The sequence below is a fragment of the Zalophus californianus genome, chromosome 6 (assembly GCF_009762305.2).
Source record: "Zalophus californianus isolate mZalCal1 chromosome 6, mZalCal1.pri.v2, whole genome shotgun sequence".
Lineage (NCBI taxonomy): Eukaryota > Metazoa > Chordata > Mammalia > Carnivora > Otariidae > Zalophus > Zalophus californianus.
Genome location: NC_045600.1, coordinates 98,859,991 through 98,882,583, shown reverse-complemented (window position 1 = coordinate 98,882,583; position 22,593 = coordinate 98,859,991). Strand labels below are relative to the sequence as shown.

General features: G+C 41.1%; 1 protein-coding gene across 2 annotated transcripts in view; it reads right to left on the bottom strand.

Annotated features, from left to right (window-relative positions):
- Positions 1 to 22,593, bottom strand: part of AQP9 (aquaporin 9) — a 96,358-nt gene that overhangs the window by 20,405 nt on the left and 53,360 nt on the right. The window contains exon 1 of one of the 2 annotated variants that reach the window (XM_027569387.2): positions 19,210 to 19,714. The exons of the other annotated variant lie outside the window; for it this stretch is intronic. Within the exon in view, the coding sequence (XP_027425188.1) occupies positions 19,210 to 19,320 (111 nt within the window). The 5' untranslated portion in view covers positions 19,321 to 19,714. Of the gene's footprint in view, positions 1 to 19,209; positions 19,715 to 22,593 lie in introns of those variants that run through there. 2 annotated transcript variants of the gene reach the window in all.

Genomic DNA, 22,593 nt, shown 5'->3' with positions numbered 1-22,593 from the left:
CTTCACAACCCCGTGGATTGGTTCCAAGGAGTCTTGGAACTCTGGAGTCTCCAGAGCCTGTGGTCTCAAACCCAGCACAATGCTCTCTCCTCAGCCTCAACACTACACTGGTCCTGAACTCAATGGCAAACATACTTGGTCTGATAGATATAGGCATTTTCCCTACAACATCCTAAATAGGTGTTCATCTGGTCTGTGTTGGATTACTGTGAGACATAGGGAGCTCATTACCACATCGGGCAGCTTGTTCTATATATTTTTTATTGTTCCAGTGCCTAGGGTATCTTTCCTTACATGAAGTTGGAATCCTCTCTCCTGTAATTTCTGTCTGTTTGCTCTAGGCCCATTCTCGGGACCATAAAGCATAAGCCTCTTCCAAATGCCAGGCCTTCCAATAAATGGAGGGAGTGTGAAGTCCTCTCTGAGTTCTCTTTCCTGGATGCCTGTCCCTTCATCTTTGATTCCTGGTGAGTTTCACCCGGTCAAGCTCTGGGTTGTCAGCATCCCCTTTAAAACACAGAACCCAGAAATGGACACAATCCTCCCATACTCGTGCATGGCATTACGACGAGGTAAGTCATCCTGTACCTTCTGCTCATTGCTTCTATTGCCATCTAGTGGGGTACTCAGGTACAGGATGTACTTAAACTGTACAAATCTATGCCCGGTTTTCCCAATTTTATAAGGTACTCAAGATCCTGTATGAAACGTCTTTGTCTCTGTAACAGCATCTAGTATATTGGAGGGAACTAAATAACGGGATTCTAGGTGCTATTTCTAGGTATGACGGCCGGTGTCTGTGTAAATGACACTTCTCAGTATCAGCTTGATCACCTATTAAAAGATACTAATGATATCAGACAGGCTTGTTTCGTAGGATAGTTTAGTAAAGGTTCAAATGGGATAACAATAATGAAAGCATTATTTAAACAACAAAGGGCAATGGCAAGTGCAGGATATTGTTGCTTTTAGTATAAACTCAAAAGGAAACCCCCAATTTAGGGTGAATAAGTTAAGACAAAGGGACTCATGAACTTAACCGCTGACTCACTGACTGGCAATAAAAATAGGGAGAAAACCACATCTGTGACAGATACTAGAAATAGTTGCGGTTTCATTCCTAGTCATAGGATCAAAATTTGCAGAAGAGGGGAAGTGGGAAGCTGACAGGAGCTTCAGGGTGTTTTGCCTACACGTGATTGCTCTCCAAAGCTGGGTCCTTACATAGTTGGTGAGATTTTAATGCTTTTGGTGGGAAAGCCACACTAGAAAAGAGGAGAGGGCAAATACTATTGTTCTTCTCAGGCGCCATGCATGGTAGGAACGGGAGAAAGAATTTCCGTGGAAAAGCGAGAAGGACATTTGAAAGGCAGAATTCCTACAAAAGACTGACTGGCTGACTAGTCATTCTCATTCACCCAGGGCAAACATTCTGGAATCATTTGGTATTCCTTCCTCTTCTCTCCCTTTGCCACCCATAGCCAGCTATTCCCAAATCTTTGGAGGCTTTTTCTGCAGCCCCCAACCAGCATCCCCACCCCCAGGGTCTCCCCACTCAGTGACCATGCCAGAGGGAGCACGACTCATCACACTGCTCCCCTAACCATTACTCGGGAAATGGCAGCACAAGCCCCTCCCCCTGGTACTCAGGGCTCTCCAGGGTCTTGCCTCGTGACCCCATCCACTTTATGCCCAGTATTCTCCAGCATAAATCTGCATCAGCTGCCCTGGCATCCCAGTCACTTTGAGTCCTCTGAGCTCACGAGACTCATTCCCACCTTGCATACCAGCTCATGCTCTATCTTCTAGCAGTACGTCCCTTCTCTGTCTGTCCCTTTCTGCAACCAAACTCAATGTATTCTTGACACTGACCTAAAATCCTACCTTTGCTGTGGGGCTTTCCTTTGACAACTTAAGCCCTCAGAGACCTCCTCTGCTTCTTTTGCTACGTCTTTACAATAGCATTTCGTTACATAACACCTTGCCTCGGGTCACCCTACCAAGACTGTAATGTCCACCGCAGCAGCTCATGCTTCTTTATATTCCATGCTCAAACAATATCTGATGGAATATATTAAAATATCTAAACAGGGGCACCTGGGTGGCTCAGTCATTAAGCGTCTGCCTTCAGCTCGGGTCATGATCCCAGGGTCCTGGAATCGAGCCCCGCATCGGGCTCTCTGCTGGGCGGGGAAGCCTGCTTCTCCCTCTCCCACTCCCCCTGCTTGTGTTCCCTCTCTCGCTGTCTTTCTCTGTCAAATAAATAAAAAATAAGATCTTAAAATATCTAAACATAAGCAGGGGGGGAAAAAACCCTGTGTAAATTTCTTTTCAATAGAAACGGGATAGGATGTGAGAAATGGGAGGTGTAATTTCTAAGAAATCTCAGCTGGGCTGCTGGGAAGTTCCCAGTTGAACCATGACCGCTATGACAAGCTGATTACTGGACACAGTATAAAACCTAAAGAGGTAAAGTGATTATCACAAACAAATGCTGGGTTGGGGAGAATCATAAGCCCACAAATTTTATTTCATTTGACCGTTCTCAAATCCCCTGGGTATCTATTACCTCCGTTAAAGTGCAAACTAAGATGTTCTTAACCCTGTACACAGTGTATAATAGACACTGAACAAGTATCTGTTTAGTCAATATGTAAAAACTGAGCCCTTTGGGAAAGCAGTAGTTAACAGAGGCCAAGGATTCTTTAGAAAATGTTTGCAAATGCCTGCAACGTGAGGCCAGGGACCACCAGGGGACCTTGTGATTATTGCAAGGGGTCTGCAATTCTCTGTGCTCATCAGACATTGTCCAAAGAAGGAAAGGATAACATGTCCTGTATAGTACATGTCTTCCACAGTTCAGCGTTCTCAGAATTAGTGGATACTGAAAGAACAGTTGAAAGGGCTTCTTGGCCAGTACTGTCATGGACTTTGGAGCTAAGGCTGCATGACATGTTTAGTGTCTGTACTCATCTGTTTAGGGCAGTATGGGTAAAGAAATACAAACACCAGGGATGCTCTCTGTGCCCGGTCCCAGGCGAAGTGCTTTCCCTGTATCACTTCATCCTACCAATGCCCGCGCACCCCAGGAAAGGAGGACAGCATCACTATCTCCGCTTCATGGATGAGCAAATGGAGGCTGAGAAGCCGAACAAGTTCTCCAGGGTTACATAATAAAAACAAAGGAGACAGAATCTGGATTTGATCCCAGGTCTGTCTTACTCGGAGGCCTGTGCTTTAACCATTACACATTGGATGGAGTGAGAGGTCATCCAAGACAACCAACAGCCCCAAGAATTCATGGCAATATTCAGGGGGACCAGCGAGGTCCCACGGAATGTGGGGTCAGGCCACCAGCTTTCCCATCTGCACGCTACAAGGGCTGTCCGGGAGTGTTGAAGGACTTGGGAGACCCAAGAGCTGTCAGTTACCCATCTACCCATCTACCCTACCCGCACTGTAAACTAGATGCATCGGGCTGCGGAGAAAGGACTGAAGATGAAGCTCATTTGGGAATCTTCTTGTAGTTCTGGGATTTTGCGCCAAGACAAAGTGCATTTTCTGGTGACGACACATGTGGTCACTCTGGTTCAGAAAAATACCCAACACTTGTGCTTTCTCACCAAAGCTTCCAATGACCTAGGGAAACATCCTCTTTAGCCCCATTTGCCTTCTTTCTCAGAGGTCAGTGAGACAGGCTGGTGATGCAGCACAGCTTTTTGGTTTACGCAAGACCGATTTCACTGAGTAGTATTTGCTTGCCTTCTAGCTCCCCCTGCACAGACGGCTTCCACTAGAAAGCCCATTAGACCCTTTCCTCTTGTTCTTTTTGGCTCGCTCCTTTTCTCAGAGTGTCTCCCAACTCTGTGGTCAGCAGCAGCCGGCACACTCATGCCCCTAATGATGACCAAACCTGCCTGGCCCTGGAAGCGACTGGGCTGAGATAATCGTGGGGTGGGCCTTTTCTGCACAGATGAACCACACTCACGAGTCAAAGAGACTTCCGGCGGCACCAGCCAGTGTTTGGGGACTTCCTAGCACTCATATCTGTTCTCAACACCAAGACCCGAGAAGCCAAGCATTTCCCCCACTCCCGCTTGTCCCTTTAACCAGAGCCAAAGAAGTAACTAAAGTGGCCACTGAGAATAAAATGCCCCAGTAGCTTCCAAGCTCACTTGGCTAGTACTTATTTATTACCCTTCTCCTGAAAACTTTTCTAGGAAATTATTATGCTTTAATCCAGTAGTGCCAGTCTGGGGCATGGTTGCTAGGGGTCACATGGGCAGCAACAATGGGACCCAAGAATGTGAGTCATATATGGCTGTTGACCTTGTACGTTGCTGCTGGTCTTCTTAGAAATAGGTAAGCAGTGTATTTTAAATGAAAAATATCCTTCAGTAGAAAATTTGTCATTCAATGTAAATGCTCACCAGACAGAAGTCAGCATTAAGAGAGTAGATCTGGGGCAACATTTGTATTTTAAATAAACTGATTTGTTTTGGGTTTAAATAAACTGATTTGTTGGGGTGCCTGGGTGGCTCAGTTGGTTGAGCGGCTGCCTTCGGCTCAGGTCATGATCCCGGGGTCCTGGGATTGAGCCCCACGTCGGGCTCCTTCCTCGGCGGGGAGCCTGCTTCTCCCTCTGCCTGCCACTCCCCTGCTTGTGCTCTCTCTCTCTGTCAAATAAATAAATAAAATCTTTAAAAATAAATAAATAAACTGATTTGTTTACACACACACACACACACACATACATACACACACACATTACAAACACTGTCTTTTAGTCCGCATAATAATTTGAGGGGGAGGAAAACTCTGCTGTTTTCATCCAAAGAAACCTTGAGATAAGTAATTTGCCGGAGGACATACAGCTAGTGAAAAGATCTTTTGGAACCTAAAATTAACATTTGGGTCCAAAGGTTGTGTTTTTTTTCACTTAAACTAAACTGCCCTCAACTGTGCCTGAGCCAAATAAGTAGTTTGTCCAGATTTGTGCTTTATGAGTCTGTCTTTCAAAAAGCAAAATTGGAGGAAACTAAGATCCTCAATTCTACAAGTAGCCCTAATTGGAATTTGGCATTCATCCAGCCATTCCTTCCGCTCTTCATTTATTCCTCCATATATAGGTACATTCAAATATTCTCAGTGCCATGCATGATGCCCAGGGGTAGCAGGGATGCAAAAAAAAATCAGACCCAGGTCCTTTTGAGAGCTCATAGACTGGTAGGAAAAGTATGGATGAAGGGTGGTACTGTTATTTAATATTGTAGGCTTGTTATTAAAACAAAATGCCTTAAGCATTTATGCCTAGGGAAAGTGTACATGAAGACGTGATTTTGTAATTTTGCCTTACTAACTAGATGATGGTTATTTTGACATTTAAGTCTCCCCAAATTCTTGAATCATCTGACATAATACTATTAAATCAAATATATTAATATATGCACATGACAGATTGGCTTCATGAGAAACTTGATTAAAATTACATGAGATCAAGATTTCTCTTCTGATACTGCCTGAAATAAAAATGGTTTTCTCACGGGGCAACTGGGTGGCTCAGTTGGTTAAGCATTTACCTTTGGCTCAGGTGGTGATCCCAGGGTCCTGGGATTGAGCTCTCTGTTGGGTTCCCTGCTCAGCAGGAAGTCTGTCTCTTCCTCTGCCCCTCTTGCTGCTCCTGCTCTCTCTCTCTCAAATAAATACATAAAATCTTTAAAAAAAATGGTTTTCACACTATTGCCTCAATCAGTTTTGCCAGGTGTTAGAACAGGAAAAGAAAAGGACAACAATCTCGCATGCAGGAATTAGATTTCCCATAGCCAAGCCTTTTATAAACAGATGATATTGAACAGAAGGCTTAGACCTTCACAGTCTCTCCATTTTCCCTATTCTGGTGAGCATATTTTGTCTGTGTAGAATGCAGTTAAGGACACCTTAGAGCAGAGTCACAAACTGGTGGTCCATGGCTGAAGACAGTTTATGAGTGGGATGGATTGACTCAGAAATATGTTTGTTTGGCCTACACCGTGTTTTTTTAAATTATTATTATTTTAGAAATTGTTGCCAGTATTTAAAAAGAGAAAAATTGCATAGAACTTTTGATTTCTGACCATTTTTAGAAAACTTGAAAATCTGATAAAAACCCACCCAATTCCTACTTGGCCACAGTGGAGAGAGCCTGGGCGGCAGATGCATCCTAAGACAGGACATACATCACTTCACTCATATACATGACCTGCCTCGTGTCAATGAGTTTTGGGGCTACCGACTCCCATCTGAAGTCCTGGGAAGAGTTTTGGTGCCAGTGACTTGTTGGCCCCACAGATGGCATGGTGATAACATCTCTGGGATGAGAGGTAGCCCAGCCTCTCAGTTCCTGGAGGGAGAATCTGTGGCAACCTTCAAATAAAGGACTGACCACGGGCATGACTTCATCTAAGGTGGCAGTGATAGCGAGACCAAAAACCCAGTCCCCTTTCTTGAGGCAGGAGTCACTTTGGGGTTTTGCCAGAGGTTCCCCTACTCTTATAAACATCTTGCTTTTTGTGACGGGGGAGGAAGGAGAACAAATGCCAATCTGCCAGCATAGTCTCGGCAAACCTTGGCCCTCCAGCCCAGGCTGTAGGTATATGTTACCAGAAGCCCCACATCCTACCTCTCATATATCTACTCAGTTGATGTGACTCTAGCCATTGGAAGACATAACGGTAATAGTCACAACAACAACTAATGTTTATTGAGTGCTTTTTACAAGCTAAGCACTTTCCATACATTAGCCCATTGGTCCGCACAACAGCCCCGTGCGTCAGGTCCTCTTACTTCCTCCATTTCACAAATAAGGGAATGAAGTTTTTAGGGAGGCTAAGAGAATTTCTCACGCTCACATGGGTGGTCAACGATGGGGCCCCAGTTTGACTACACATAATTCTGACCCCTGGATAGGTGAATACAGCATGTATACAGTGTGGTTAACACTGTCACGTACATTACCTGCCAACATTTAATCTGCATTTCAAAAGTGGAAGACTGGAAAGAGACAACCCAGAAACAGACTCTTAACTCTAGAGAACAAACTGATGGTTACCAGAGGGGAGGCGGGTGGGGGAATGGGTGACATAGGTGAGGGGGATTAAGGAGTGTGCTTTTGATTAAGACCCAGTATTGTGCAGAAGTGTTGAATCACTGTATTGTGCACCTGAAACTCATGTTGCACTGTATGTTAACTAACTGGAATTAAAATAAAGACTTAAAAAGTGGAACACTGGACAATTCGACAAAATTCATACAGATAATAAGTGGCAGAATCTGAACCGGGAGCCAGGTTTTTGGATTCCTAGTTCTGTGTTCCTCTTCTGACAACCACTACTGTTTCGGTGGGTCTGCTTGTTCCCTTTATTAGGGCAGAAAGCATATTTATGTATGGCTTTCCAGTCAGTTAGTTTTCCAATTGGAAAATAAAATTTTCTCAGTCATAACAAAATAGTCACAAAAAAACCCCAAGATTGAAACTTGGACATTTTGGTTAAAAATAAAGTATTTGGTGGCACGCAGCCTGAGAGAATATCAGGATAAGATCAATCACCACTCAAGAACCAGCTGTACTTGCAAAAAGATGATGTTAGAGCAGGCTCATAAAAACAGAGGAATCCGAGTTTTGAGAACCAGGTGAATGGGCAGATGGCCAACCTCAGATCTCTCTGAGTAGAAAAAAGTACCAAGAACAAAATTAGGCCTCAGAAATATAAGGTGATTAAACACCACTGTTTCTCACAAGCTAAAAAGAATAATGCTCTTCTCTTCTGACCTACATCAGGCATTCACATCCCTCAACTCATCCAAATAATGCTAGCTTGGACAAGAACTTGATCATGATCCCAGCGCCAGAATAAGGAACTAATTAAGCATTTATTTATTATTTATTAAGCATTATTTATTTATTATTAAGGTGTCAGTGTTCATATTAGGATAACCATGGTCTGATTATGCTGAATGTGGATGGGGGTTGCTCAAGACAGCTCTCCCTTTACTTAGAGTGGTCTAACAATGTTAAGTACACCTTGGGTCACTTTCACTTTGAAAGAACCCTGGAGACAGAGGAATTCTGGGGCCGATTAGTTTCTTAGATTCATTCTAGGCCCTGCAATTCCCAAAGTATGTTCCATAGATCATCAGTTCCACGAGATGCTCCTCAAAAAAAGGGATTTGTGCAGCAGCTGTGTTAATCTTCTCTGTGTCATTCCAGTTTTTCTCCGAAGAAGACATACAGATGGCCAACAGACACATGAAAACATGCTCAACATCACTCATCAACAGGGAAATAAAAATCAAAACCACAATGAGATATCACCTTATACCTTTCAGAATGGCTAAAATTAAAAACACAAGAAATAACAAGTATTGGCGAGGATGTGGAGAAGTAGGAACCCTTGTGTGCTGTTGGTGGGAATGCAAGCTAGTGCAGCCACTGTGGAAAACAGTATGGAAACAGTATCCCCCAAAAATTAAAAATAGAGCTACCATATAATCCAGTAATCATATTACCAGGTATTTACTCAAAGAATATGAAAACACTAATTCGAGAGGATATACGCACCCCTGTGTTTATTGCAGCATAATTTACAATGGTCAAGTTATAGGAGCAGCCTAGTGTCTAATGATAGATAAATGGATAAAGAATTTGCTTTGCTTTGTGGGTTCAGTGGGCTTAGCAATCCTACCTCAGACATGAAATAAGGTGCCCACTAGATGTACGGAGTAGCCTTCGTTGTTGGGCTGTTTTAGCATTTCAATCAGATCTATCAGTTACCTCACTTTTATGAGGATTCTCTTCCTCATGGTCCCTCACTTTATGTGATATCTTCATCACAAGGCTGATGAGTAAAGAGGGGCCAACTTCTGCTCTCATTTCTATGTTCTCCTTTCTTGTCAAGTAATGGGAACATGTTGCAATGGGCTTTGTCACTAAAGAAAAACCAACCAAACCCACTTTGGAAAGCAGAAAACAAAAGTACTTCCTCTTTGAAAGTCAATGAAAGTGGCAAGTTTTCTGAGTCAAAATTCAAATTCAGGGATCAAAAGCAGAGTTCTGTTTGGCAGAATTGTTTGGCTTTAGGTATCTATAGCCTTCAGATCAGTGATCCAGAATGGACTTTTCTCCCCAAGTCCTTTGGAACTCTGAACTTTTCCGGGCTAGTCTGGCCCTTCATGTTCAGGGCTGTTAAGGGGAAATCTATAGGAAAGTCCTTCAGCTGATCCTGACTCAGGCTCTAAGGACGTGAAGAGAACCAGCTTCATTTGGAGAAAGCATGGGATTTCTTAATCATTCATGGTCACAAGTCCCATGTGGAAGAAAGGGAGCCAAGAGCCATTCTTTTGGGAGAGTGCTCTTCAACAGGGCATGCACATTCGTCAATCTTCCTTTTCCAGTTTTCCACTTCACAATAATTTCTGGTTGGTGATATACCTGGGCAACCTAGCAGAAGCAAATGCAAACCTGCTGTAGAAGAATGACTCCACAACTCAGGCCATATAGAATTCCCACAGAGAAAAACAAACCTTCCTGAAGAGTTCACAATACAAATTTACAAAACACTAAAGGAAATGATCCTTCATCAATGAGACTTAGTAGGTAAAATAAGCAGGATTATTAGCTCCCCCAAAACTTAAGATGACAGAACAATCATAAAATAGCATAAATATATTAGACTTTAGTGAGTTAAAGAGATGAAAAAAATAAACACCTAAGAAAAGAAAAACAATTTTTAAAAAGAACCAAATAGAACTCCTGGAAATGAAAACATAGGAATGAAACTAAAAACTTAATGAGTGTGTTAAACAAAAGATTAGATACAATGGAGTAAGGAATTAGTGAACTGGAAGACAGGTTTGAGACAATTACATAAAATTCATCATGGAGAGATTAAGAGATACAGATAGGAGAGAATGGCTAGAGACATAAAGAAAAAAAGTGAAAGAGTCAGGCATATATGCACATATAATAGGAATTCTAAAAGGAGAAAATAAACTGGGGAAAAGGCAAAGTAATAAAGTTGAGAATTTTCCAGAATTGGTAAAAATTGTGAATCTTTAAATTCCAATAAACAATGAATCTTGAGCACTACGAATAAAATAAAATAACCCTTAGTCATATTGTAGTAAAATTTCAGGGAAGAGAAAGAGAAACTCTTTTTGTTGTTGTTGTTGCTGCTATAAACATCAGGGTGCAGGTACCCCTTAGGATCACTACATATGTATCCTCGGGGTAATTGGGTGATGGGCATTAAGGAGGCCATGTGATGTGATGAGCACTGGCTGTTACATGCAACTGATGAATTACTGAACTCTACTTCTGATACTAATGATAAATTATATGTCAGGTAATTGAATTTAAATTAAGAAAAAGAATGGAGAATCTAAATCAGACATAAATTTTAGAGAAATCTTCTTGTACACACCTCTCTCTCTTTCTCACTCCCTCCCCTCTTTCTCGCCCTCTCTTTTTTTCAGTGCATATGCTAAGTAATCCTCAAGGAGTAGGTAATCCTTACTTTATGCAAAGTGTTTCACAACGCAGAATACTAACCACTATACGATCACGGCATGCAAAGTGTTTCAGAAAATATAAAAAGAGGGAAAGAACTTCATTTCATGACATTAATATAATCTCAGTGATAAAACTGGCTGAAGGACAACATAATATAAAGAAATTATAGTTCAAATCCTTAATAAAACATTGCAAACTAAATGCTGCATGATTAATGAGAATTCATCTGAGGAATGTAAGGAGGATTTAATGCTAAAAATATTTGTCAGTGTAATTTTCTTTATCAACAGATAAAAGAGAAACCCATATGCTTATCTCAATAAATATGGAAGAGATATTTTTAAAATTCAACAATCATCCCTAATGAAAGTTTTCGTAAATTAGGAGCAGACAGGAACTTCCTTACTCAAATCAAGAATGTCTACCAAAAGCCTACAGGAACTATCACACTTAATGGTAAAACATGAGGAGCAGATTCTTTAAAGTTGGGAATAAAACAAGAATACTACAACTATAACTTCTAGTAACCTTGTACTAGAGAGGTTTTAACCATGGTAATAGGAAGAAATTAAATATTTAAGGTCAAGAAAGGAAGAAAAGTTCTCATATTCTCAGAAAAAAATATCAAAAATATTAAAAAAAATATTATCTATACCAGTCCAGTCCAACAGAACTCCACATCCACGCTGTCTAGTGTAGCCAGAAGTCATACATATGGGTTTTAAGCACTCAAACTGGGACTAGTAAGATTGAAGAAAACAAATTTTATTTTATTTAAATTTAATTTTAATTTAAGTAGCCACATATGGCTAGTGGCTATCATATTTGACAGACCTGATCTATACAGAATATCCAAGATAATCCATAAATTTACTTGGGTTATAAGACAGTTACCGAGTTTGCTGAATACAAGATCAACATACACACAAATCAATGTTGCTCCAAAACCCTAGTAGTCACCAATTAGAAAATATAATTTGTTTTAGAAAATATAATTTTAAAATGTACCATTCACAACAGTACTAACAACCACAGTATATCAAACAAAAGAGATATATGACTAATATCAAGTAAATTATAAAACCTAAAAATAAGTTTAGAAAGCAGACCTATGAAGAAAGAGCTACATCATGTTCATGGATATAAGATTCAATATTTTAAAGATGCCAGTTCTATCCAGAATAATACATAAATTCAATGCAATTCCAGTCAAAATGTCTACAGGGTGTTTATGGAACTTGATAAACTGATCCTAAAATTCATGTAAGAATAAAGGGCTAAAAATAGCCAAGACAATATGGGAAAAATAAGGAAGAAAAACATCAGATAACAAAAAATAATTTAGAAAGTAATTATAACAAAAATATATGGCATTGGTGCTGGTTTGGACAGAGAAATCAAAAGAACTAAATCAAGTCTAGGCCTACAACCACATTTATATATGAACTGATATATGATCTCTATCTAACTGGTATTTGATGTCATCACAAGAAATAGAAGTAGAACAGACTGTCAAAAATGTTACTGGAACAATTGGCTGTCCTACCAGATAAAGAGCACCTACTCTACATCATATACCAAAATAAATTCTAATTATTTAAAGACTTAAATATCAAAACTAAGACATTAAACTATGTAATAAGAAAACACAAAATACCTCTAATGTCTGGATTTTAAAAATACCAATACTCTATTATAATCAATAGGACAAAATTAAAATGCAGAGGATATGAGCAGGCAATTTACAGAAGAGGAAATCTAAAGGTTAGTAAACATGAAAAGATGGTCAACTGCACGAGGAATTCATTGCAAATATTAGTGAAATTCTATTTCTTATATGTCAAATGGGCAAAAATCTAAAAGTTGAATAATATCAAGGGTCAGGGAGTACATGGAAAATGGAAACTCACAGGTTGCTGATGGTACTGTAAATTTAAAACCACTTTGGAGAGCAATTTTGCAATATGCATGAAGTTGAAGATGCCCTTGGGCCACCAAACCCACTTCTAAGTGTATACTCAGAAGAAACTCTGGAACACACGGATAAGGAGATGTGTACAAAGATGTTCATTGTTGCAGTGGTGCTCCTAGTGACAAACTGCAAACCACCCCAACGGTTCACAAGGGGAGTGGAAACATAAAGCCACTGCACTACAAGACTATAATGAATTACCCACATCTACATGGCTCTAAGCAGAGCAGTCTCAGGAAGTGTACTTGGGGAAAAATCTCAAACTGTAGAAGGTATACAAACTAGGAAGCCACATACGTACATCTTTAAAGCATACAAAACAGTAACATATATTGTTTGGGGCAACAGTAGTAAAAGCTCAAAAGCGTATGTGAGAATAACTCCAGCACGGTGAAGGAAAAGCAGGGATTTGACTCTGATCCCAAATCCGCCACACACTCGCCAGTGGGCAAGTCGCTTGATCGTAGTAAGCCTTCATTTTCTCATCTGTAAAATATGAAGAATTCCCTTACCTCGTGAGATGTTTCCAGAATTAAAGAGTGTCTGGGTATACTGTACGCTCAATAAATGTTAACCCCTTTCGTTGTCTTTTGTCCTCATCACATAGCCATACTTGAAGGGAAAGGACCTCCTGCTTTGGGCCCCCTCACACCCTCACACCTGCTGAAGGCACAGGGCAAGAGCCCACACAGATCCTGCCATGTTTATTTAACTCTTCCCCATGTTCATAGTTAGAAGCTGGCACTTTCTTAAAGTAACAGAACCCCCCAGGACAGAAGTACAAATCCATGAGAAGCTGAGAACTAAACATAAATGATAAGTAAATCTTAAGAATCAAGTAGGACTGACTGTGCAAGTTCTCTCTGATGTCCTACTGTGGTGGAAAAAGCATTTGACAGAATTCTGTGAGCATGCGGGTCTCTGTTTCCTCATCTGAAAGACACAGGGGGTGGACAACAGAGGCCACTTCATTCCCAAGCCAGTGCATGAGAGCCTGAGGACAGAGATTCTTCCACACCGCTCCTGCAAACACGCCATTTGTGGCCAGAATCTGCCAGGCACTGCTGACAGCAGAGGCTTCTGTCCTATCAGCTGTGGGTAGACCGATGGCTCTAGCTCAGTGGGACCCTCATCCTGGACATCCCGGCTTGGAGTGGGGCAGGTCTTTGCAAAGCAATAAGCCAGACCAAGCAGGGAGGAATCAGAGAAAGGGCAAGTGACTGTTGAGTCAGAAAGCAAGAGAGAGGAGTTATGGTGTCTATGGCCACTGGCCTGTCGGTCTTTTGCTCTGAGCCACAGGGTGGTCTCAAGGAGAACCCAGAAAACAGAAGCACTAGAAGAAACACAGTGCAATGCATGGTCAATGTGTTCATTAGGCACATGAAGATATGACTGAATCACCTCAGAACCCTCGTGTTACAAGAGGTTTGAGTGTGTTTGTAGGTACTGAAGTGGTCCATAAACTTTACGCTAATAGATCTTCTATAAAGTTTCCATGCCATGATCGTGTTTGTTCTATATTATCATCTTTTGACACCTTTAGTGTCTAATGTATTTTACACTATAAAATTAGTAAGGTTCTCTTGGGCTTTCCCAGGAAAGGAGTTAACTCTCATCAAACAATGGTACATTAGGAATAACTACAGTCAAATATAAAGCCCAGTTCTTGCATTCATAGGCTGGGTGACCTTGGGTGAACCTCTTAATTATGTTACACCTGTTTCTCCATCTGGCAAAATGGAGTTGATCTTTCTCTCTCCCTCCCTCCCCCGCTTCCAGGAAAGATATAAATATAAAAATAAACAAGAACCTATATGAAATTTGCAACAACATGGGTGGATCTAGAGAGTATGATGCTAAGCAAAATAAGTCAGAGAAAGACAAACACTACGTGATTTCACTTATATGTGAATTTAGGGAAGAAAACAAAGAAAAAGAGAGACAAATGGAAAAAACAGACTCCTAACTCTAGAGAACAGACTGATGGTTACCAGAGGGGCGGTGGGGGGTGGGTGGGTGACATAGGTGAAGGGGATTAAGAGCACACTTGTCATGATGAACATTGAGTAATGTACAGAATAGTTGAATCGCTATATGGTACACCTGAAACCAATATAACACTGTATATTAATGATACTGGAATTTAAAAAAGAGAATCTATATGAGAAAGCATTCTATGCCTCTTGGAGGGAAGCACAGTGGAAACCAAGGGCAAGTGCATGCTTAAGGCAGGGCATGTGGGCTCCACACTGATTCAAAGGACACATGATTGCATCAGCCCATGCCTCGGCTTTCCCATCAATAAGAAGGGCCAGCAGCATCTATCTCAGAGCTGTCCTACTAGTACCTGGGAATTCTAAATAGCAGCAGTCCCAAATGTCCTGAATTATGACCTGCAAAGCACTTGTTTTAAGAACTAGCTTATTTTAAGAATTTTCCCATTTTACTTAAATGCTAATCGTATATTCTTAAGTTTCAAAAGCTCTCCAATCTGGAATAGACCCACTCCAAGATCTGAGCACAATTTGTAATAATAATTTTAAGGCCCCAGAATTTCTATAGTCAGCATATCTGAGATCTCCTCAAGACAGAATGACAAACTCAGTGACTCTGGCAAGGTGGGAAGTATGGTCATGAAGTCTTGGAGGAAGGCAAGAGCAGATATGGAAAACAGAGTGGAGTCCGACATTTCTCATGTACCACCCATCCCACTTCCTCTCTCCCTCCTGCACTGCCTATTCCCCTATGCCCTCCATATCCTGTGTCCCAGGTCTCTGCTCATTCTATTTCCCTTCAGGGCACAGATCAAGGCTATAGCAAGTATTTACATTTTTTCATTCTTAGAGATGCCAAAAGGTAGATCTCTAATGTGTAAGCTTGGCAGAGTGAGACAAGAATTTAGAATCTTTCCCAATACACAAGTAGATGATTACCCACTCATAAATCCAGCCCTGGAAGGATGCCCTTCCACCGCAGGAGGAAATATGGTGGCTTGCTCACCTCAGCATCTTCAATAGGATGAACTGTATCAAAGAATCACACCTCTATAGAATAGTGAGGACTGAATATTTATTACAAGAAATGACTAGAGATTCTGGGAAGTACAGCCCCCAAAAGACATTTTAATTGAACAAGACATAATTATGGGGTCCCAGTTATGTACGTGCAGAGTTCCGTGGCAGATGTTGGGGGAAGGGAGCTGGCAAGATGTCCAGAAGGAGACAAAGCAGCTATTTTCAAATACTACAAAGACTTCCACGTGAAAGAGGGGAAGGGGAGAGAACTGGGAAAGGGAGCCGGCATTTAATGAGTGTTTCTTACGTCAAGAACTTTCTAAGCAGTGGGTATGTAATGTGCAGCTTGAAATCCCCAGGCCACGAGCCATGGGCAGGGGGCTGAGGAGTCCCCTGTGCTCCACCTTCCCCTCACAACTGTTGGCTCCTGCTGAGCCGTCTTTTCTGCTTCAGAAGGCTTTGGGGTACAACTCATGGTCTGGTCTCATTAGGTGCCCATCAGCTAAACTCACATGCCCACAGGCAAAGGAGAGCTCTTTCATGGTTCCAAGCTATGGAGATGTTAAAGTAGAGGGAGTCTGATTTACTATCTATCAAGGACGTTGGGGAAGGAATTCCATCAATAGGTGGGAAGTGTAGGCTCTAGAATTAGAAAGAATCCCAGTTCCATACTTTCCTGGTTTGGGCCAGTTACTTGGTCTCTTTGAGCCCTCATTTCTCCAACTGTTTATGAGTGTTAACAAAGCCTTTCTAGTGCAGCTATTGTAGGATTAAACAGATATGTATATAAAGAAGCTAACATATGGTAGGTACTTAATACATGCTCTCTCCCTTCCTTTGCAGCTTAATGCTTCAAAACCTCTTCTATGTATTAGGGAACACACATTACAAACCCTCTCCCGGGCCCTAGCAAAGGCAAAAAGGCCTACTTGTCCCTTGACTACAAGCCTAAATTAGAGCTAGCTTAACTGCTTATAACTTAATCATTGTTGTTTTTAGTTGTAGTTTACAGAGACTTTTTCACGGACTTTAATGCTCATGGTTAAGTGGATGTCATCAGTCATTTACACCATGGTGTCAATGAGTTTAAGACGCTTCTCCTAAGAGCAAGTTTTGAGAGGAGGAGGGAAAATGGCACCAGACTCCCAACATCTGGGGAAAAAAACAAATTTGAAGGTCTGATGAGTCCTGTATGTCCTTTGCCATCTTTTTTATGTTCCCTTTTGCCCCTGCCTTATCAACATGCAAAGCTTTTTGCTATACAAAGCAACACAAAATGCATGTTTTCTAATTAAGCAGAAACCATTACTTTGGCTGATAGTTAAGCAAAACCACGAAGATTAATTGGTTAAAAAATACTGTGTGCAAAAGCGTCTTGTTTATATACCCCCCAAGCCTCAATAAAAAGATTATAATCACGGGCGCCTGGGTGGCTCAGTTGGTTGAGCGACTGCCTTCGGCTCAGGTCATGATCCTGGAGTCCCAGGATCGAGTCCCGCATCGGGCTCCCTGCTGGGCGGGGAGTCTGCTTCTCCCTCTGACCCTCCCCCCTCTCATGTGCTCTCTCTCATTCTCGCTCTCTCAAATGAGTAAATAAAATCTTTAAAAAAAAAAGATTATAATCACAATTATGGATTCCATCAGAGGTTGCTTTAAAAAGAAAAATTAATTAATTAATTAATTAATTTTTTAAAAAAGTAAATGTACAATGTAGATGGAAATGAAACATTTAGGCAATTATTGGCTTTCACCAGAAGATACAAAGTTTTATTTTCAACATAAAATAGAAGATATTTCTTTAGCTCCCACCTTGAATACTAGATGAAGACATGCAACTAGTTGTATGAATAGAATGGTGAATGACGGAAAGCAACTTTTATTTACTCAACACAGAGGGGATGGAGTTATGAAACAGCTTCTCATTAAGAAAGGAGGTTTTAGCTTTTTCAGTTGCAAAATGGATGTTTAGTTCACTTCCTCCTCTGTGTTTTCTGCAGAGCACTGTGGATTGTAACTGAATTTGCTTACTTCTCTGTACCACAGGTCACCATAGAGCTGAATTGAGTCTGTGGTGACATCCACTCTCCTCACTGGGACCAAACTGTAAAGAACATGACCCCAGAGTTCTTGTCTCGCTGAGGGTGATTTTCCAGTAAGCACTGAGTAAGATCAGAAGAATCATGGGCTTTTATTTACTCTCTTTTCCTTCAAACGACCCACCCCATCTGCATTCCTAACTCAAGTGAGTGAGGACAGTCAAGAAGGAGTTGTCCATATGCCTTGAAAAGACTTGAGTGGATCCAGTAAAAAGAGGCTCTCAGAGACCAGGAAACTTAACGACTCCCTCTCAATTTACACTAGGTTCAAATTTCTGAGTTCACATTTGTTTCTTGATCTTGGCTTATTCACCTAAATTATGTATTTATACAAAGCAAAGAACTTTTTTTTGAGATATAGCTGACATAACATTATAATAGCTTCAGGTATACAACATAATGATTCAATATTTGTATATATTGCAAAATGATCACCACAGTAAGTCTAGTTAACATTTATCACCACATAGTTACACATTTCTTTCTCCTGATAACAAACTTTAAAGATCTATTCTCTTAGTAACTTTCAAATATGCAATACAGTGTTAACTAACTGTAGTCTCCATGCTATACACTACCAGAGAAATTTTAAAGTACAAAATTTATGGACAATTCTCTATAACTTTAAGAAAAATGAAATTACTAATACCTGAAGTAGGGAATCTTTGAGCAGATTTATTTATTTTTTTAGAGCAAGTTAAAGTCAGTAGTTGTTGCATATGAGAATAATCAAACATTTCATTTTCTGCTCACAAATGATCTTGCTCCAGCTAAAAACTCAGCATCCAAAGAATACTACAATGTGCAATAGGATGAGAGCCTAGAGCCCATGCCACTTAAGTAAACTGTCCAGTTTTTCATTAATAGCTGTGCAATTCCCTGGCCAAGATCCTTGAGTGGTTCTTATAATCAGTCCTTCCTTTAGATAGATGATAGATTAGATAGATAGATAGATAGATAGATAGATAGATAGATAGATAGATAGATAGATAGATAGATAGAAGGTTCTTGTAACTGTCTCATTAAAGACCTTTAGAGATTAGCTTAAGGTAAATAGAGGGGGGAAAATCACGCAAAACCAAAGCTGGATGGTTGCAGAATACATATTTCTACCTCGCGAAATTTCTAACTTACTAAGTCAAGTGATCTGACAACATAAGCCTTGCCAAGCATTTGTACTACTGAGTTGTTTCTTACCGTTCATATTTATTGACTACCGATCCTTATTTCAAGGAGCGAGTCACTTCAATGTTTGTGGGAAACGAACACGGTATACATCAGTTAATCAATGAGAAAAATTTCTAACAGCTGACTTTAATCAAAGCCAGCTCAGAGTCTGAGTAAATCTCTGAAATGAAGTAGTTTATTCCCCTTCTCCCACCCCCATCAACTCTTGAGAATAAATGAAACGAGTAAATGGAAACCTAACCTGTGGTCAATAAATAGTCAAACAACATGGAAGTAACGTGATGTTTCCTGGAAGAGATGAATCTGGTAACAAACTTAAGGAAAACAAAACTATCCGCCACCAGCTACATAGAAAGAGAGGCATAACTGGGTCAGAATTCAGGAAATACTTACGATCATTATATAGGTGCCCAAGAACTCAGAGATTGTTTCTTTAGCTAAGCTGCTCTTCAAGACCAGCTTCTGCTTGAAGCTTTTCCTCTTTCGCCCCTTACCAGGCTGCATCGTGGGGCTTCTCCAAGGACCACTCTCTCCACCAGTACCTGCTTCTTCTGGCTCCTACTTCACTCGCACATGAAAATGGAAGTTTTGACAACTGCTCAGATTCCTGGAGATGTCTAGTGAGATTCTCTGACGGTACAAACGCTGTCCCAATTACAGCCCGTGACTTAATCCTCTTCTGGTGAAATTGTCATCCCCTGTTCACTGTTGTTTATCTGACTTCGTGAGTTAGAGTCTGAAATACCCAAAACGATCCTTTTTGTGCCTGATAGATTAATCATTACCTTTATTCTCAAGGTATTTTTTTTCCTCTGTTGGTTTTTTGTTTTTTGTTTTTTGTTTTTCCCAAGAGATGAGAAAAGAGATGTTGTGCTGGTTGTGTTGCCAAACCACAGCGATGGGCTCCAGTCCAGAAGAGATTTGCATGTTACACAATTGCAGGCTTCTGATTTTTTTTCCCCCTATTCAGAAGTGGGTGGTTGGGGTGTAGTTTGGGATTATCAAATCAGGTATACATACATCCAGTGTAAACATTCTCTTCTGAAGGAACTTTTCATGCACGTTGGAGAATATGGAGAAAATACAGATGTGTTGTTCTGCAAGATTAATCACTCTTGTTTTCTTCCAATATCATTTCAGTGATTTAATGACACCTCCCTAAGGGTGGTAAAAACAATTGCATCCATTCTAGAGATGGAGAAATTAACATACAAAGAGACCATTGCAAGTTTCACACTGCAAGACTTTAGGACAGGATGGATCTCCTCCTTGGTTACTGTAGCTGGGCTTCATTTACTGAGGACAAACTGGGATCCAAGAATCAGAATGATGGAGAAAGCAACTTGTTGACTTTCTTCTGAAGGATTCCAGAAACTTGAAAACCAAGTTTCTCCCCTTCATTTTCCATGAAATATTTAAGCAAAACACATAGAAAATAAACAATAGTGGCTTGAAACTCTACACTGCTTGAAGATCAAAGAGACACCCCAGTTAAACAAGAAAGGGATTAAATACACTGAAACAAGGCTTCTAGGTTATACCATTTAAGTTTGATGAATTAATGTCCTTGCAGGCAACAGGCTGTTTAGGACTAGCATTCTGTCATGTCAAGTATTCAAGCCTTACTTCTCAAAACTAGTTTGTCTGAAGAGATAGAATCCAGCAGTTGTTTCTGAATACCAAGGCAGTTTCATAGAATTAGTACCCACGCTCTGTGCTTCCTCCCAATCCTCCCACAGAGAAGCCAGTTCTGTTTCAGGCCTTCCCCTCCCTTTGCAGGAGGCCTACCGTCATTTCTAGCTGAGGAGGCAGGCAGGCAGGGAGGAAGGAGAGGTCTGGAGAAAACAGCTGTTGAGAGTCTAAGTACAGAAGGAGATACCTAATTAGGGGTGAAATACAGAGTTTAGGCCTAAAAAAATTACAACTTGCCAGAGGGCATACCATCCCAGAGCCAGGACAAGAATGCAGCATTTTTGGCTTTAACTCTTAGTTAAGTTATCATGGATACCATTGTGTAGAAGGATTACTGATGACTACCCTATTCCCAAGTCCCAGTGGATGGACCAGAGAAACAGGACTTTATTGCTGTGACTATAACTAACACTACACAAGGGTGTTCTTTGGTCTCTTCATTCACTCATCTCACAAATATTTATGGCATACTCATTATGTGCCAAGCACTGCACTTAGCAAAGCACACACAGTCCTTGCCCTTTACAGAGCTTAGAGTCTAGTGAGGGAGATAGGCATAGGGAAATAATCACACACACAGAAATATGAAATCACAACTGAGATGTATGCTATAAAGATGGAAGACATATTTCTATGAGCAAATAAAAGAGGGGGATTTCACCTCAACAGAGAGATCTCAGATGGCTTCTCCAGGGAAATCATGTCCCAGCTGAGATCAGAAGGAAGTGTAGGGTTTAACTGCACGAAGTGGGGAAGGAAGTGCATGTACAATGGCCTTGGGGAGTGGGGGTGGGAACAGTATGATACCTGTTCAAGAACAAAAGAAACCTACTGCCTGACTCCCAGAGACAGTGAAGGAACACAATGCAAAATGAACCCGGAGCCATGGGTGGGAGTCAGACCACACAGACTGAGCCTATAAATCACATTCAGGGCTAAAAGCAATGGTAAGTTGCATAGGTGGTTTAAGTGAGAACATAACACTACCAAATTTGAGTTAAAAAAAATCATCCTGGCTGTGAGATGGAAAGGAGATTGGAAGGGGCCTAAAGTAGGCATAGTAAACCCACTGGGGGATATTACAGAATTCCAGAACTGGGGGGCTTTGACAATGGAGAGAAGAACTTTAGATCTTAAAATTGGAAGAACTTGGAAGCGTGGCTATGGAAGGTGAGGAGAGGGACTCAGCAGAGCTGATTCCTGGGAAAGGACGTGCTAAGTACTGGGAGAGAATACACCCAAAGAGGACCAGGACTGCTGTGGCAGATGGTGATGTCTGTGTGTGCAGATTATGCCTCAGGGGCTTTCTGGTGCTTCGGAGAAAAGATAGTTGAGTAGGAAGAGATACGGTTCTGGAGTCAGAGGAGAGGTTTGTGTGCTCATAGACGTGATAATTGAAGCCAAGAATAAAGTTGAGCTCACCTGGGGGGAGAATTTGAAGAAAGCAGAGGCTGAGTTTGTGATACTGGACATCCCATGCTCACGTGGAGAATGAAATCTTTGTTATCTCACTTATTCTGCTTTCAGATGACAGTCACACTCTCACCTTCATCACCATGAACAACTTCTCATCAAACGTAACTCACTTACACTCTCCTTCGCACCCTCCCACCAAAGTTCCTATTGGAAATATGGGGCCGCTTAGTTTCTTTCAATCATTCGTCATGCATTCATTCATTCATTCATCCATCCATCCTCCATTTCTTCATTCATTCACTCTTTCAGAAGAAGATTTAACTGAGTATATACCATGTGTCAGACACAGGGGATTCAAAAATTAGGAAAACAGAAGTCTAGTGCTAAGGCATTATATAGTCTAAGTGACAAAGACTTCCAAATGAATACATCAGGTAGCAAAATAGAAGCATATGCAAAGCACTGAACTAAAATTCCAGCTATCACCACATGGACATCAGAGAGTTCGCTGTACATTGTCAACATATCGACTAGTCCTGCCACCAAGAGTTCTAGAACCATGCTCCCCTAGACGCAGGGCCATGCTGAGTCTCCAGTGCCAGCCTATCCAGCTCTCAGCCCCCCAACTCTGTCACTCTCTGACCTCAACGTTCTCTTCTTCTCTCTCTG